General features: G+C 37.6%; 1 protein-coding gene across 3 annotated transcripts; it reads right to left on the bottom strand.

Annotated features, from left to right (window-relative positions):
- Nucleotides 1-11,495: 11,495 nt before the first annotated feature.
- On the bottom strand, nucleotides 11,496-15,453 carry LOC111886807 (citrate synthase, mitochondrial). 3 transcript variants are annotated; one of them, XM_023883052.1, is made up of 19 exons: nucleotides 15,397-15,453; nucleotides 14,943-15,005; nucleotides 14,771-14,812; nucleotides 14,611-14,676; nucleotides 14,439-14,504; nucleotides 14,203-14,316; nucleotides 14,045-14,108; nucleotides 13,876-13,958; nucleotides 13,656-13,705; nucleotides 13,492-13,569; nucleotides 13,277-13,405; nucleotides 13,102-13,144; nucleotides 12,884-12,970; nucleotides 12,680-12,781; nucleotides 12,460-12,567; nucleotides 12,151-12,201; nucleotides 11,988-12,061; nucleotides 11,804-11,848; nucleotides 11,496-11,595 (listed from the first exon to the last, which is right to left on the bottom strand). In XM_023883052.1, the coding sequence occupies exons 1-19, from the start codon at nucleotides 15,451-15,453 to the stop codon at nucleotides 11,496-11,498; spliced, it is 1,422 nt and encodes a 473-aa protein (XP_023738820.1). The 3 variants fall into 3 exon arrangements, with proteins under 3 accessions (XP_023738820.1, XP_023738822.1, XP_023738823.1); XM_023883054.1 differs by having other exon boundaries at nucleotides 15,403-15,453; XM_023883055.1 differs by having other exon boundaries at nucleotides 11,496-11,601; nucleotides 11,810-11,848; nucleotides 15,403-15,453.

The following is a 15,453-nucleotide window of genomic DNA, read 5'->3' as shown; positions in this document are numbered from 1 at the left end:
CTAAACTTTTTTTTTTTATTTTTTACAGTAAAGTCATAATTCACGATTTGACAAAAAAAACATAAACTTTATTTTTTTTACAGTAAAATCCAAATTAACGATTTTTGTGTCAAAAAATAAAGTTTAAGACTTTCTTGTCAAATCGATGAAAATATTGAGACTTTAGTGTATATTAAAATAAATAAATAAAAGGGTTGTATCGTTTATTTTATTACATTCGTGAACATTCCTAATCAATTATCTTTTCTTTCGTTTATTAAATATTTAAAAAGAAAGCCACAATAATTGACTTTGAAAATCATAATAAAGTTAGTAAATTGACATTTTCGAACTCTATCCGTAATTTGGCTTTTTGAAATAAGATCATTTTATGATAAATATCGATGGAAATTGATCATTTTGGGGATTAGCCTAAGAATAGTCTGTCACATCTTCCTATACTTTGTTGCTTTATTTATATTTATCTAAAAAAAATTGTATTCCAAGTAGGGACGGTTCCACTATGGTGCCCATAGTGGCACCAGCAACCCCTTATTGTTTCTGATACAGTGTAAAAAATTTGAATTTTTTGTTTTTTCTACATTTGTGCCACTGCGTAAAAGGAAAAATGTGTCACCGACAACACCTACTACGAAATCTTGGATCCGTCCCTGATTCCAAGACTAATAAACATAACTGTTATTGACATAAAAACACAATAATGTTTTTCATTTGGTTTTAATAGGCCCTTCAAATAATTTTCGTACCTCTGACCTCACTAAAATGACAAATTACTTGTCATTTATACCATGCGAGTCGGTCACCCGGTAATTAAATGTGATGTGGCCTTTAGACTTCCAATTTCTTCAATTAAATGACATCTCATACATGACACGTCAACTTTACTGCTTTACATTCATATAACTGTTCAAAAAAGGTCTTTACTCGAGCCGTTTATCAAAATCGTGTTGAAGTGTTCAAGATTCTAGGGCTTTTCTCTCTCAATTCAGTAAGTTTTCTCTCATCTAGGGTTCTTTTGTAGTTAAAGTTCATGACGAACCTAGACCCTATTTTCTTGAAAGTGCATTTGCCCTATAACGGTGTTTTTACAAGACACCCACATAGATATACTGGAGATGATACATTCATGTTTACTGATCATGATTTCTCTGGAATGGATTTACATGGGTGTTGTGAATTTCTAGAAAGGTTTTTCAGAGAACCTTTTGAGAATTTTTATTACTTAGCACGTGATAAAACTATGGCAAATGGTCTTACGGTAATAGCCAACGAAATTGAGTTTCAAGTGTTTATAGATGTTGCTTATTAAGCACCAAAAAGGCCAATAGACATGTATTTAGATCATATTGGGGAGGATTTGAGGACCGGTTCGATGAAGAAAGTGATGAAAGTGGTTCAGTGATCCAGGGGGATAACAAAGAACCTTCACAAGAAATCCCTAATCCTGAACCAACCTATATGTTTATTGTTGGTTTGGAAGATGAAATCAATGGGGAATATTGTGCCCCTCTAAACAAGACCAAGGACGATGAGTTTCTTAACAAGTTATGCCTAGAAGGTGGAGAAGAGAAAAATGTTAAGACCCAAATGGATAATGTTGAGGAATTGGACAAGGATGTTCTTAAGGAGCATCATATCTTTAATCCTCAGGTACACTGGAAGAAGGAAGTACCAGTTTTAGGCATGAGATTTGAGAATCCAAAATGGTTGAAGTGCGTGTTATGTAATTATGTTGTTAAGAATGGCTATCAACTATGGTTCGAAAAGAATGACAATAAGAGGCTTCTAGTACTGTGTTGTAAAGTTGCCTGTACTTTCAGGCTATGGGCAAGTTGGATGAGTACATAACACAATTTTTAAATCAAATCTCTAAAAAGTATGCACCAATGTTCTAGGAACTACAAATTGGGTTCAATTGTCAATTACCGATGGATTGGTAGCCACTACACCAAGGAGATTTTGCATAGACAGAAACTGACAATTAGGCAATTAAGATTGGAGGTCATCAAGAAAATTGGTATTGATGTTGGTATTAGCCAATGTAGAAGGGCCAAACAGTATGCTATGAATACATAAAATCTCTAAAAAGTATGCATCGATGTTCTAGGAACTACAAATTGGGTTCAATTGTCAATTACCAATGGATTGGTAGCCACTACACTGAGGAGATTTTGCATAGACAGAAACTGACAATTAGGCAATTAAGATTGGAGGTCATCAAGAAATTTAGTATTGAAGTTGGTATTAGCCAATGTAGAAGGGCCAAACAGTATGCTATAAATATTATTGAAGGTGCCCTTATTGAGCATTATGTTAAGCTCTGGTCTTATGGAGAGGAAATTAGAAGATCCAACCCTGGTTCAACAGTCAGCATGGACGTACTTACAATGCTAGATGCAACTAATCACTTTAGTAAGTATTATGTTGTTTTGATGGTGTAAAGAATGGGTGGTTAGAAAGGTGCAGGAAGGTGATTGGAATCGATGGTTGCTTCTTGAAAGGGTATGTTACTGGTGAGTTGCTATGTGTTGTGGGGAAAGATGCTAGGGACCAAATATACCTAATTGCATGGGCAGTAGTATGTGTTGAAAACAAGGAAAACCGGAAATGGTTTTTGTCATTGTTAAGTGACGATCTCAATCTTGGTATGGGAAAAGGTTTCACTCTTATCTCAGACTAACACAAGGTAAGAAGAACATTTTATTACGTCTCTTTCACAAAATATATTACCCAATTCATTTCTAACTACTTGTATGTGTTAGATTAGGTGTCTAAGCACATAACTATATTTGGTATGTACTTGACCCGACAGTAGCATGGTCCTTTTGGGTTACCTTGACCAAAGCAACTTGACTGGATGAATAATGTAGAAAGAGGATAAATGTGATTTATTAATATATTATGTGAATAATATATTAAAAGAGAAATCATATTATTTAATTAATATTGGTCAAGAATTAATTTAGAATTAATTTTGTGGTCAAAAGAGATTAATTAAATTAAAGGGACTGATACTGTAATTATAAGATAGTTACAAAGTTGGGCTAAGGATCCCTAAAGAAGGGATGGACGAATTCTATGGGAAAGCCCACATAGAAATCGTCCATAGGGGTATTCTGGAATGATCATGTGGACTGCGGCTTAAGGCCTAAGCAATCTAATTAGGGTTTTGACTGAAACCCTAGCAGCTTAGCTATATAAGGAACCCTTGGGACTCCTATTTTCGGCTACAAGAAACCCTAGAAGGATCCCTGAGCCAAATTTAAGCCTCCTCCCCTCTCTCTAACATTATCTAATTGCTTGTGGTGTTTGTGATCGATTAGAGGTATTACATTTGTGATACTAAGCTCTCAAAGGCAAGGATCTTCAAACTACAATTAAAAGGTAACATTCTTACTTGTTTATTTATGTTGATTTTGATTTTGTATGCTAGATTTAAGGTTTATAAGCTTTGGATGATTATTGCATGTACAATTAGAAAAACCTAGATCCAAAGCTTTAGGGTTTGCATGTGCACCATTGGAGTGATGTTTTGCTCATAACCCAACAGTATGTTGGTATAGGGTCTTATGGAAGGTGTCAAGGAATTGTTACCCCAAGCTGAGCATAGGCAATGTGAAATGTAGCACCTGGTTCCTGGTACGTAAAATCTATCTAAGTATTTTTCATTCTTGGCCTTGGATTCGGCGAGTTGTAGGCCCGACTCGCCGAGTACAGACGGGTTTGGGAGCACGTTTAAGTTGGCGACTCGGCGAGTCCCCGCTGTCTGATGAAACCCTAAATTTCAAGGGTTTGCACCCTATTTAAACCCTCTTATCCGCCCCCAAGCTCGCCCCCTTCACCCTCAGAGCTCTATACTTCATTCAAGCCTTGTTCCTTATGAGTTTGAAGCATTTTGGTGTGTTTTCTTGAAGATTTGAAGAGGGAAGGAGAGTAGATCAAGAAGAGAAGAAGGAGGCCAGGCATTCTTGTGTTATCTCAGTGATTTCCTTGAGGTATAACTCAGTTTCCCCCTGTTTTCATGCTTATTGTCTCTTGTAGCTCCATGAAAGTGCTTCTTGAGCCTTTCCCAAGCTTGTTTGTGTATTAGGGTTGGTAATAAGTTGTTTAGCCTCTAGATCTAGGCATGATTGAGCTCCAGGAGCTTGGATCTACTGCCTTTATGGAGCCATGTTGCATGAAAGCCCTAGATCTACTCTTTTAGTGCATTTTGAACCCTAAAACCCTCATGGGTGTTTATTTACACGTAAAGTTGGAAACTTTACGTGTTAATCAGGCCCTAGAAACCCAGATCTATGAATGACATGAGCTGGATTCAAGCAGAATCGCATGTATAGTATTTGCATGTGGCCGACTCGATGAGTCGTTCATCTGACTCAGCGAGTCGAGTCGCGAGTCCCCGAGTTTTCCCCCTTTTCGTATTTGCGGGTTGGAGTAGTGAGTCATTGGGTGTGACTCAGTGAGTCGGAAGCCAGACTCACTCATGAAGTAACTCGGTGAGTCAATGCCATGACTCGGCGAGTTCAAGGCAATCTTCTTGCCTCAAGAACAGACTCGGCGAGTTGTTCATACAGCTCGACAAGTCTCACCATAGAGTGTTCTTCGGATGAAGATGAACTCGGTGAGTTGTTCATATAACTCGGCGAGTAGGATGAAGGACTATTGGCCTTCGGTTTAGAAGGAAAACTCGTCGAGTCAATGTCTAACTCGACGAGTAGAGACGGGTTTATCGTCAGACAAAGGGATAGGGACTCGGCGAGTTGGCAAGCCAACTCGGCGAGTCGGGTCAACTGACAGTGAATTTGACTTTGACTCTTGGTTTGGTTGGGGGTAAATGGTCATTTTACCCTGAGGTCAGTTAGCAGTATTTGACTAAGGGTTTTGTGGGAATTATAGCCGGAGGATTTCCGAAGCAGCAGCAGCAGCAGAAGACAGCCAGTTCCCACGCAGATCAACGGCTACTTTGAGGTGAGTTACCTTCCAGTAGTGGTGGGTCTAGGACCACAATGTCGGCCCACCAGTAGGAGTTGTATGATAGATGATTGTCTCCGTGATATTCATCTAAGGTTGCTACTACTTGTGATATGTTTATGTGCTAGTATGATATGCTGCTATGTGCTAGTGACAGTAGGGGGAGATAGTCCCCAGATTACCGGTCGATAGGGCCGAAGGGGCGGTCGTGCCCAGCCATGCTAGTTAGATTATGTGATATGTGTTATGTGGTAGTAGTAGGGGGTGAAGTAGTCCCCAGATTCCGGTCGAGAGGACCGAAGGGGAGACCAGCACCCAGATATGCTTGTCAGTATCCGGTCGAGAGGACTGAAGGGGAGGCAAGCTCCCAGATATACTGGTCAGTATCCGGTCGAGAGGACCGAAGGGGAGGACAACTCCCAGATGTACTAGACAGTATCCGGTCGAGAGGACCGAAGGGGTAGGTCGGGCACCCAGATATGTCTGACAATATATGTACGTATGTAATTGTATGGTATGTGGTATGTTGGGGGAACTCACTAAGCTTCATGCTTACAGTTTTCAGTTTTGGTTTCACGTACCTCTTCTTCGAAGGGGAAGGAGCTGGCGCGGTAGCGGTACATCACACACGTGCTTGCATTCCGCATCATGAGAACTTCCTGGGGATTTGTACTCTGACACTTTTATGTTTTATAAAAATGTTTTCCAGACATGCATTATCTTTTGGGAAATGATATGATCGTTGAACGTTTTATTCCTAATGTTTTGCTAAGTACATGTTTTAAAAAATGAAATTTTTGGCCCGTATTTTTGGGATGTTACAAGTTGGTATCAGAGCCTTGGTTTGAGGGATTCGGACACACCTTCGGGGGTGTTTGAACTCAAATTGAGGGATTAAAAGATTTTGGAAAAAGAAAATGTTTTCTAAAAGGCTAAGTAAAGGATTTTAAGAAAGAACAAAGTGTGTGATGTGCGTGACCGGCCAAACTCAAGTAAGTATTCCCCAAAGTACCCATACAAGCTTATGTTATGCTTATCAGTTTTAGTAGAACAACATGCTAGAATAAGACTAAGGATCTAGGAGTGATGCCTTATGTGCCTGCTTTATGTGCTTCAGTGTATGTAAAATTGCATGCTAGAATTGAGTAGACAACAGTATGATAGCATGTTTAGGTTATGCCTGATAGTACGAGTTTAGCATTGTATGCTAGTTCAGTTTTTCTCTACGAGGATAGAGTTGCTTGAGATGGTTTCCTTTTGTCCAAATGTTGTTTGCTTTGTGCTATGTGGGCTTTGAGTGATGGGAGTTAGCTGTTAGGTGAATACGTTAAAGTCACATGTGATCAGGGTTGAATAATCTCAGAGTGTTGGATTTGACCCTATTGCGTAGCTCTTGTTTGAGTCCTAACTGTTGTAGGGATGAGTCCCTTACTCGAAGGATTATCCGAGCCTCGTCGCATGTGATTGTATTCAGGAGCTAATTGGCATCGCAAAGAGACCTTCAGCAGCTGAGGACTGGGTTGGCTGGAGTCAGAGGTTTCCTAGGGTAAGCCTAGGATAAGAGTAGCAGAGATCAGCGGTAGTGAAAGGGATCTGGTGGAGTCAAGGCAGTCCTTAGAGAAGGTACGGATAGATGTGGAAGGTAGTATGGGCCCGTACTACTGAAAGCAGAGGATCCGTACCCGAACCGAGGAAGGCCAAGATAAGACCAGGGAACTTGTAGTAGGTGTGATCCCTCCAGAGGTATCAGTATCGCTAACACTTGTTATTTCTTTTGTATTTCAGAATGGTGGTACTACGCTCGAGGCCAACAGTTGGCAGTACAGGAGAGGGATCGGGTTCGAGATCAGGTTCCGAGCCAGTAGATGAGGGGCTACACGAGTTCATCACGTCTGAGATCACCAAAGGCATCCTTGAGTCGACCCCCATTATCTTCGGGTCGATCAAGGAAGGGATATTGGAGATGATGGAGGATCGCCTCAGGGCATTCAGGAGCGACATGGCATCTGGCCAGTCAGGATCTCGCACACTGTCCTTCAAGGACTTTCGGGGCAGTGGTGCGCCGGATTTTCACAGGGCGAAGGACCCCATAGCTGTCAGACGATGGATTGCAGACATTGAGTTTGCACAGTTGACTAGCTTCTGCCCTAAGGGGTCGAAGGTGAGATATACAACAGGATGTTTGAGAGATCGAGCTAGGGATTGGTGGGAGTCTGTTGGTGACTCCTTGGGAGCCTCGGTTGTCGAGGCTATGACCTGTTCGGACTTTGTGACTAGGTTCAGGGCAGAGTTTGCGCCGGCTGTCGAGCTTCAGCAGCTGGCCAGGGAGTTCCTAGATATGAGACAGACGACGGAGACTGTGGCGGAGATCACCGCCAAGTTCCGGGAGAGGGCGTTGCTGGTGCCCCAGTACGCGGGTGACGAGGATATGAGGAGGACCCGCTATCATGATATGCTACGAGCTGATATTCGGGAGTATGTCAGTTTTTCAGCTTGCCCTACCCTGGACTCTATGATTGCTAGGGAAAGGGAGAGGGAGATAGATCTGGAGCACATCCGGAAGAGGAAGGCGGAGGAGGGGCATGTTATGGGGGCTTCGGGGAAGAAGCCCAAGGGATCAGATGCAGGGCCGAAAGGCCAATAGGGGCGGGGCCGCTGCAGGAAATGCGGCAAGACGCACGAGGAAGCGTGCAAGTTGGGATGTTACAAGTTGGTATCAGAGCCAGGTTTGTTAATTTGTTTTGGTCTGCATGTAATGCAACAACAGAACAATATTTCAAGGAAATATTGAAGGATATTAAGCTTATGAGTCCAGAGGCAAGTAACTACTTGATGGAGAAAAGCCCTAGAACATGGTCAAGAGCTTACTATCAAGTTGGTAGATGTTGTTCTAGTGTGGAGAATGGAGGATGTGAAAGTTATAATGCAATCATAGTTGAAGCCAGGAAGAAACCTATCATCACGATGCTTGAAGAATTGAGAATGTATATGATGAATAAATTGTTCACAACAAAACTAAATGGATGGTCAAGTGATGTTTCACCTGAAATAAGGTTAGGGTTGAATGAGTTAAAGGTTAATCAAAGGTTTTGGGAGGTGTTGCCAAGTGGATTCAACCAGTTTGAGACTAGGTCAGGAAGTGAGGCATATGAAGTTGATTTAGACAAGAGGACATGTTCATGTAGGATGTGGCAACTTAATGGTTATGGGTGTGTTCATTTTGTGGCTGCCATTAGCTACCTTAATAGAGATGTGGAGAAATATGTGGATACTTATTTTTTTAAAGCAATGTATATGAAGACCTACCACTACAAAAATTGTCCAATGAATGGAAGCAAGATGTGGTCTGAAACCAATTACATTTCACCTTTACCCCCCAATAATAGAAGGATGCCTGATAGGCCAAAAACAAAAAGAGTTAGAGATGTGAGTGAAAAGGGTGGAAACCATAGATTTTCTAAGAAGGGTAAGAAGATATCATGTAGTTTGTGAAAAGTGGAAGGACATAATAAGAAGACATGTCCAACTCTTGATAGGCCAAGACCAAAAAGTTACCGACTAGGGTTAATAGGACTAAGACTACAAAAGTAATTACCACTTCTCATTTCTTATTTTTTTTATTCATTATAAAGTATGTGTCATTTAACTGTATATTATGTGACTATAACATGCTCAAAAAGTGGAGAAAAGGACTGTATAAGTGGCAAGTGGAAGTGGGACAGGAATAGAAGGTAGGGATGCACATGGTAGTAAGGTTAATAGGACTAAGACAACAAAGGTAAATACAACTTCTTATTTATTATTTTCTTATTTGTTAATCAGTGAGTTTCATTTAAGTGTTTTTTATGTGTGTATAATAGGGTGAAAATGTGAAGAAAAGGACTGCAAAAGTGGCAAGTGGAAATAGGATAGGAGTGGAAGGTGGGGATACACAAGGTACTAGGGAGAGTGGGACTACACAAGTGACAAGGGAGAAGGGTAATGGTGTACTTCCCCAGGTTAAGAGGGGGAAAAATAATGAAAGTATCATGAAGAAAAAATCAGAAACCCAAGTTATAGGAAAGAATGGAGAGAGGAACACTTCAGAAAAACCTGTCAACTTAATGTAGTTTTTGCATGGGAGCTGCATGGGATGTGTCCTTTATTATGTAGGCTTTTGTATGTAATGCTTTGTACTGGAATTTGTAGTAAAAACATGTTAGGATGTTTTCTTTTAAAGATTCTATGTCGGAATTGTTATGTAATGCTTTGCACTCACTTTGGTTATTAATATATTCTCTTGTGGGATCAAATGACCTTTGTGTCCTTTTTATGCATTAGATAATCCCTTGTTTCTTGTCCCTCCTGGAATTGTTATGTGGACCATGCTACTTAAAAAAACTGTTTATGGACCATATAACAACTCATGCATGATATTATATAATTAGTGGGCCATATAACATGCATTCTTTGGGGACCATATAACAATTCATGCAATATATTATCAAGGAACCCATAAAGCAATGTTAAAATAGAACGGAAATCCGGCCTTTTTGTTATATAATTAGTCCATACAAAAGGTCTTACATGATCATACGTAATGGGGCTAAAGTACAATACCTATACTAAATTGTCAAAACGATTATCATTCTATATACCACCATTACACCATCAAACAACCCTATACACCCTGCATCACTTAACACAACTTTAACTTGATTGCCAAATACCTAATCACCCAAAAGACCATCCTTATATGCACCATAAGCCAAAAACCACCTATACACCATGACCAACATCCTACATCACCTACCTAGACCAGCTTAAAGTACATGACTACAAACAACAAGCAGATCAGAGCAATCAAAACAATATTTTTCGACATCTTCTTCAAACTTTGAATCTCAGTGAGTAGTTCTTGGATCCTAGCTTCAACAAGTTCCTTCTCAGCTTTCCTAAGAATCATGTGCTTCTCCACCTTTTTCTGCAGCTAACAACTTGATCATTCCTAACCAAAAGGTCGTTGATCCTAAGTTTCATGTTCCATAACGTATCCTTGTAGTGTTTTGGTAATGTTGGGTCAAGCCACTAGAAGAAGTTGTAATTGTTGTTAGATATCTAAAAAAGAAAGGCACACACCAGAAAAGGGTTTTACTGTTCATAATTTAGGGTTTTCTCATTGTAAATGGGGTTTTCTGTCGATCAAAATAGGGAGGGGGGGTAGTAGAAAAATCAAAACTTCAGGGTTAAAAGTTATCAACTGTAAAAGAAGGATACCTTACAATTGATTTTGCACAATTGTAGAAGCGACGAGCTGGGTTGTTAGGCTTCCAGGCTTCTCTAAGCTTCGACACAGGCTGATCGAGGCACAAGTAGGGAGGATTCACTTCAACACGGTAAATGGCGACGGTGTTATAGGATTCGGAGGAGGAAGACATGGTCGAAAGGGTTGGTGTTCGTCAGAGAGTAAGGAAATAGTGAGAGTGGACTTATTGAACCCTTACGAAGCTTATGTAGTAAGTTGACTGGACACCTAGTTGGATTCCATAGACCATGTCACATTCACTTTCATTGACCAACGGGTAACCGGTAATAAAATGAAGAAAACCTAATTTTGACAGGTAATTTGTTGCTTTAGTGGGGTCAAAGGTACGGAAATTAGTTGAGTTGAATGACCTTTTAAAACCAAATGGAAAACATTGTTGTGCTTCTATGTCAATAACCCATCAACCCTAAAAATATTGACTTGATTGTTTTACATATAATCAGAAATGTAAATTATTTCTCAATATTTATTAATTCTACTAAATGTGTACAACCCACTATATATTTCTAAGCTTAATGGCAAGCTTCTTTTCTTACTCATCAGAAAGAAGGAAATTTGTTTTAATATAATTCCAACCCATTGGGAAGAAATAAAAGATCCGGCCCAATAATCCATCTCTAGTCGATAAAGAGTGTGAAGTATTTTCAAAAAGAAACGTACAAGCTTGTGCAACTAGAGATTTGTGAAGTTTTTTCACACAACTAATCAACACTTAAATCGCATTTCCTGAATAATGAATCATCAAATAGTTATGATATGTGACAACTTAACTTCATAGCATGTGATCATGCCTTAACAATGATTTTAGATCTGGAGGTTTGAAGTTCATATATTTCAATTTTTTGTTGACATCTCTAACCAAACCATATTTATCTTTGATTTTGTTGCCATACATTATGTAGAAAGATCATGAAAACATAAATGGCAACCATACTTTCTAGAATGCCATAAATTTATAAAAAAAATGGACAAATTATGTAAAATAATACATTTCATAGAAGCACAAGGGAATTGTTGAGCTACAAAGTTTGTATACAGCCAGCAAGATTCGTCATGTAGAAAATTTGAATTTAGTAATTTACCTCTACCCGATTTTAACAACCACCTCATATGTAAGAAAGAAGGTTGAGTGATTACTTACTATTATTTGCAAAAAAAAAAGGTAATAAACTCTTTTTGTGTATGTTTTCATTGTTTTGTTTGGTGTGCAAGAATAAGATTATGCAGATTTGTTGCAGTGTTTTTCAAGCCATTCCATTGTAACACTTTTTGGTCTCTCAAGTGGCAACCCAAGTGCTCTGTCCCATATCAGTTGTGAAACAATTGAGGGATGAAGAATAACATTATTTTCAATTTATTTATTTTTTGGTAATGATTAATGATGTCATCGTCACAGAATAATTGTTCAAGTAGGGCCCATTAGACTGGAATGGAGGACAAAATTGCAACATAAAGTTTTGTGATGAATCCAAAGTCCAAAGCCAAATATATTTTATTGATAATGTGGGGCAAAGATGAACCTGAGAGCAGATTCCAATGGATCTGGATACACCAAACAGAACAGTGTAATATCTGCCAAAAATAAATAACAAACAACCATCCATTATTACTTTACTAGAAAGAAAGAAAAAAAATTGAAGTTTTGTACTCCTATTTATTTTGTGCGTCTCATTATCCATATAAAATTGAGAAATGAAAAAAAAATGCATACCTTGCTTCAGTTAAACCGTAATAGTTAAGCAACACCCCACTGTGAGCATCAACATTGGGCCAAGGGTTTTTCACCTACATTAAAAGAAGATAAAACTAAGTTGAACACATCAATATGTTTTAGGGTTAAACGCATGAAATAGAAATCAATACATAGCAGTTACCTTGCCAAGTTCTGTTAAGATCGGAGGCACCACTTCATAAAGCTTTGAAACCTAATCAAATTACGAAGAAAAAAAAGTTTCCAAAATTGGTATCAAGAGTCCATGACAAGGTTAAACTGGACTGAGACTAATGTCAATGGGACAAAAATTTCAACTTTTTGTTCAACCCAAAAAGGTGGGACATGGACATGCTATTCATCTCTTGTATGTGAAAAAAGATGTAAATGCCCCCCTCATCTGTGTCATCAAAAATAGCCCTATAAAGCTTGTCCAATCACATGTAACAAACACAGCCAATAAGGTGCTAACCAGCTGGAAAAGAGGATCAGCAGGCAAGTGCTTTAATGCAAATTCTCTTTGACACATGTATCTGGGATCCGTTTTCCTTAAAACTCCATGCCCAAATCCTGGAACAACCTGTGTTTCAATACCATCAATTAATTTTCTCATGATACATATCATAACCAATTTGCAATAAAATTTATTTAAAAACTTCAACAAAGGATTTTTAAGAAGTGTTACACATTACCTTCCCACTATTCAAGGTTTTCCAAACATAGTCTTTCAATTGATCCTTGGTTATGTTCTCTCCACATTCATCCACCACTGACTTTATCCAAAGCAAAACCTCCTGCACCAAATAAAAGAAAACAATCATGTTATTCAAAACTGAAAAAGAAAAAAAAAAGTACATTGTATAAGATTCTAGTCAGAAAAAAAAACACTAAGGGACCTGATTAGCCAAACCATGGAGGGGTCCAACTACACCATTTAATGCTACAGCAAATGAGAGGTATGGATCCGAAAGAGCACTAGCAACCTAAAATAACCATCAAAAAACATATCCTATAATCATTTGCTATAACTAGGTAAAATTTTCAAGTATAAAGTGTGTTTTATTTCGTGCATTTAACACTTGTATACATATACAGACCTATTTTTGGAACTTACAAGATGTCCAGTATGAGCACTGACATTTCCACCTTCATGGTCACTACAATAAATCAACATTTCATAACCCTTAAACATAAATTCAAATATATATATATATATATATATATATATATATATATATATATATATATATATATACAAACAAGTAAATAATCATAAATCATATTCTTACGTATGGATAGTGACATAAAGCCTCATAAGCTCTTGCATGGCTGGACTATCAAATCCAAGCATATGTGCAAAATTTGCACCATAATCTAACGACTCATCTGCTGCCACAACTTCTCCATTTTTATATATCCTTTTTTTCAAAATAAAAAAAATAGCAAGTCAAATCAACTATAAACAACAATCAAAATTTTCATTTTTCAATACACATAGACATACCTACGGTATATATATGCAGCTACAACTGGCAGTTGAGCAATCAATGAAAGAGAGTCCTCAAATGTTGGCTCCCAGTATCTTGAATCATAATAATAAGTATATAAATCATGTTTTGCATTAATAATAAGTGTGTTAAAAAAATATAAAAATTAGAAGAAACCCACTTGGATTTATGGATTCCACTCTCATAAGCTTTTGCAAATTCACTTTGTACCTGTGTGGAGTATATTTAAAAATTTATGCACTGCTTAATTGCTTATAATGTTAGTTTAACTTAACAACATGATTTTATATAAATATAACGAGTGTAAAGTATATTCCTATTTGCTATTTCCTGCCAAATTGTCCTCTTTTGTAAAAAAACAATTACATGAAAAAGCTAACCTGAAGAGCCATGACACTAGTTGTAAACTGAGTCATTGAATGAGCTGTTATAGGTAATGCATTGATGGCTTTATACACATGATCTGCAACAATAAACAGAATAAACCAATAAATAAAAAGTTCAACTTTTTATATATATTTAAATTAAAAAGAAATGAAATTACATGACCTGGGATAATGGCACGAGTGCGTAATTCTTTGGACAAAGCATTCACTTGTTCTGTTGTTGGTACCTTTATTGATGGAGAATATAGAAAACAAAAAAATGTCAATAAAGAAAATAAAAATAAACAAATGGCATATTATTATTAACATTTATCAGTTTACCTTTCCAGTCAAAAGAAGCCAAAGAAGACCCTCAAGTAACGGCTCTCCACCAGGTTTTGCTGCTGGCAATACCTTCTGGCATTCAGGTATGGAGAGACCCCGAAACCGAATTCCCTGAAATATTATTTATTTATGTAATATATATTAATATCAATATCATTAACTAGTTACAACTTATAATGATTAAAGATAGATAAAAAAAAAGTTCATAAACAGGAAGATAGAAGATATAATACCTCATCTGGATCAAGTAAGGATATTTCCCATAGGAGACCTATCATTCCTCTCATTCCACCAAGTACCTTGTGAAAATTTGTAACACAAGATGTAAATATTATGAAACTTAAATAGATAGTGAAAAACCAAAAAGTTACAAAATACACTTTAAGTAAAGAAACATTGATTTACCATATCAACAGTAATGTTACCCAATTGAACTTTTCCATATTCTGACTTGATCTTTTTCAGACGCTCCTGCACAAAAATGAGTGATAATGATATTTTTCATCACCAATTGAACTTTTTTTAGTTAGTTGTTATGTGTGAAGCATTAATGTAGGAAATGCACCTGTTGTTCTGGAATTAATTCCTTGAGCTGTGCACGAAGGTCCTGCATGAAAGAGAGACACTTATATTCAGGCTTCTGATATAATAATTTCAAAGTTCCTGACATAAAAAACATAGATATAAACTCATATGGGTATTTGATATGAAGAAAAACATCAACTGTGAAAACTCACGAGGTCAGAGGAGGTCTGAATTTGAAGCCACCTGACTGAATTGCTCAGACTCGGCTGTTGAACCTATCAAACAACAAATTGAGGATTGAGAAAGGTCTCAAAAATAAAGAGAGCTGATTAATGATTCGTTTTATCTACTTACTCCAGTCAAAAACAGATAAAGGCTCAACAATGGAGAATTCATACCATTCCGCTATAGAAAATTCTGATAAACTACATTACCACTGCTTAATAAGGACTAACTTGACTTCAAAATCCATATATGCAATGACTTATTACGTTTTGGGAACAGAGACTGTGATAACTACATCAAGTATTACATGACTTGGAAAGTAACAACAAAAACCTAAATCCCTTTTGTATCCAACAATTATGACATCAAATACTCCACTTTTTAAAACATAGAGGCTTTGCAGATATATATACATCCAAGGTTAATCAATCAATAATGAACACTTACAGCACGATTACTTAGCTTAGAGAGCAGCGAAACACTCCTATAGAACACCAT

The sequence above is a fragment of the Lactuca sativa genome, chromosome 4 (genome assembly GCF_002870075.4).
Source record: "Lactuca sativa cultivar Salinas chromosome 4, Lsat_Salinas_v11, whole genome shotgun sequence".
In the NCBI taxonomy this organism is placed as follows: domain Eukaryota; kingdom Viridiplantae; phylum Streptophyta; class Magnoliopsida; order Asterales; family Asteraceae; genus Lactuca; species Lactuca sativa.
This window is presented reverse-complemented; position numbering and strand designations above follow the sequence as displayed.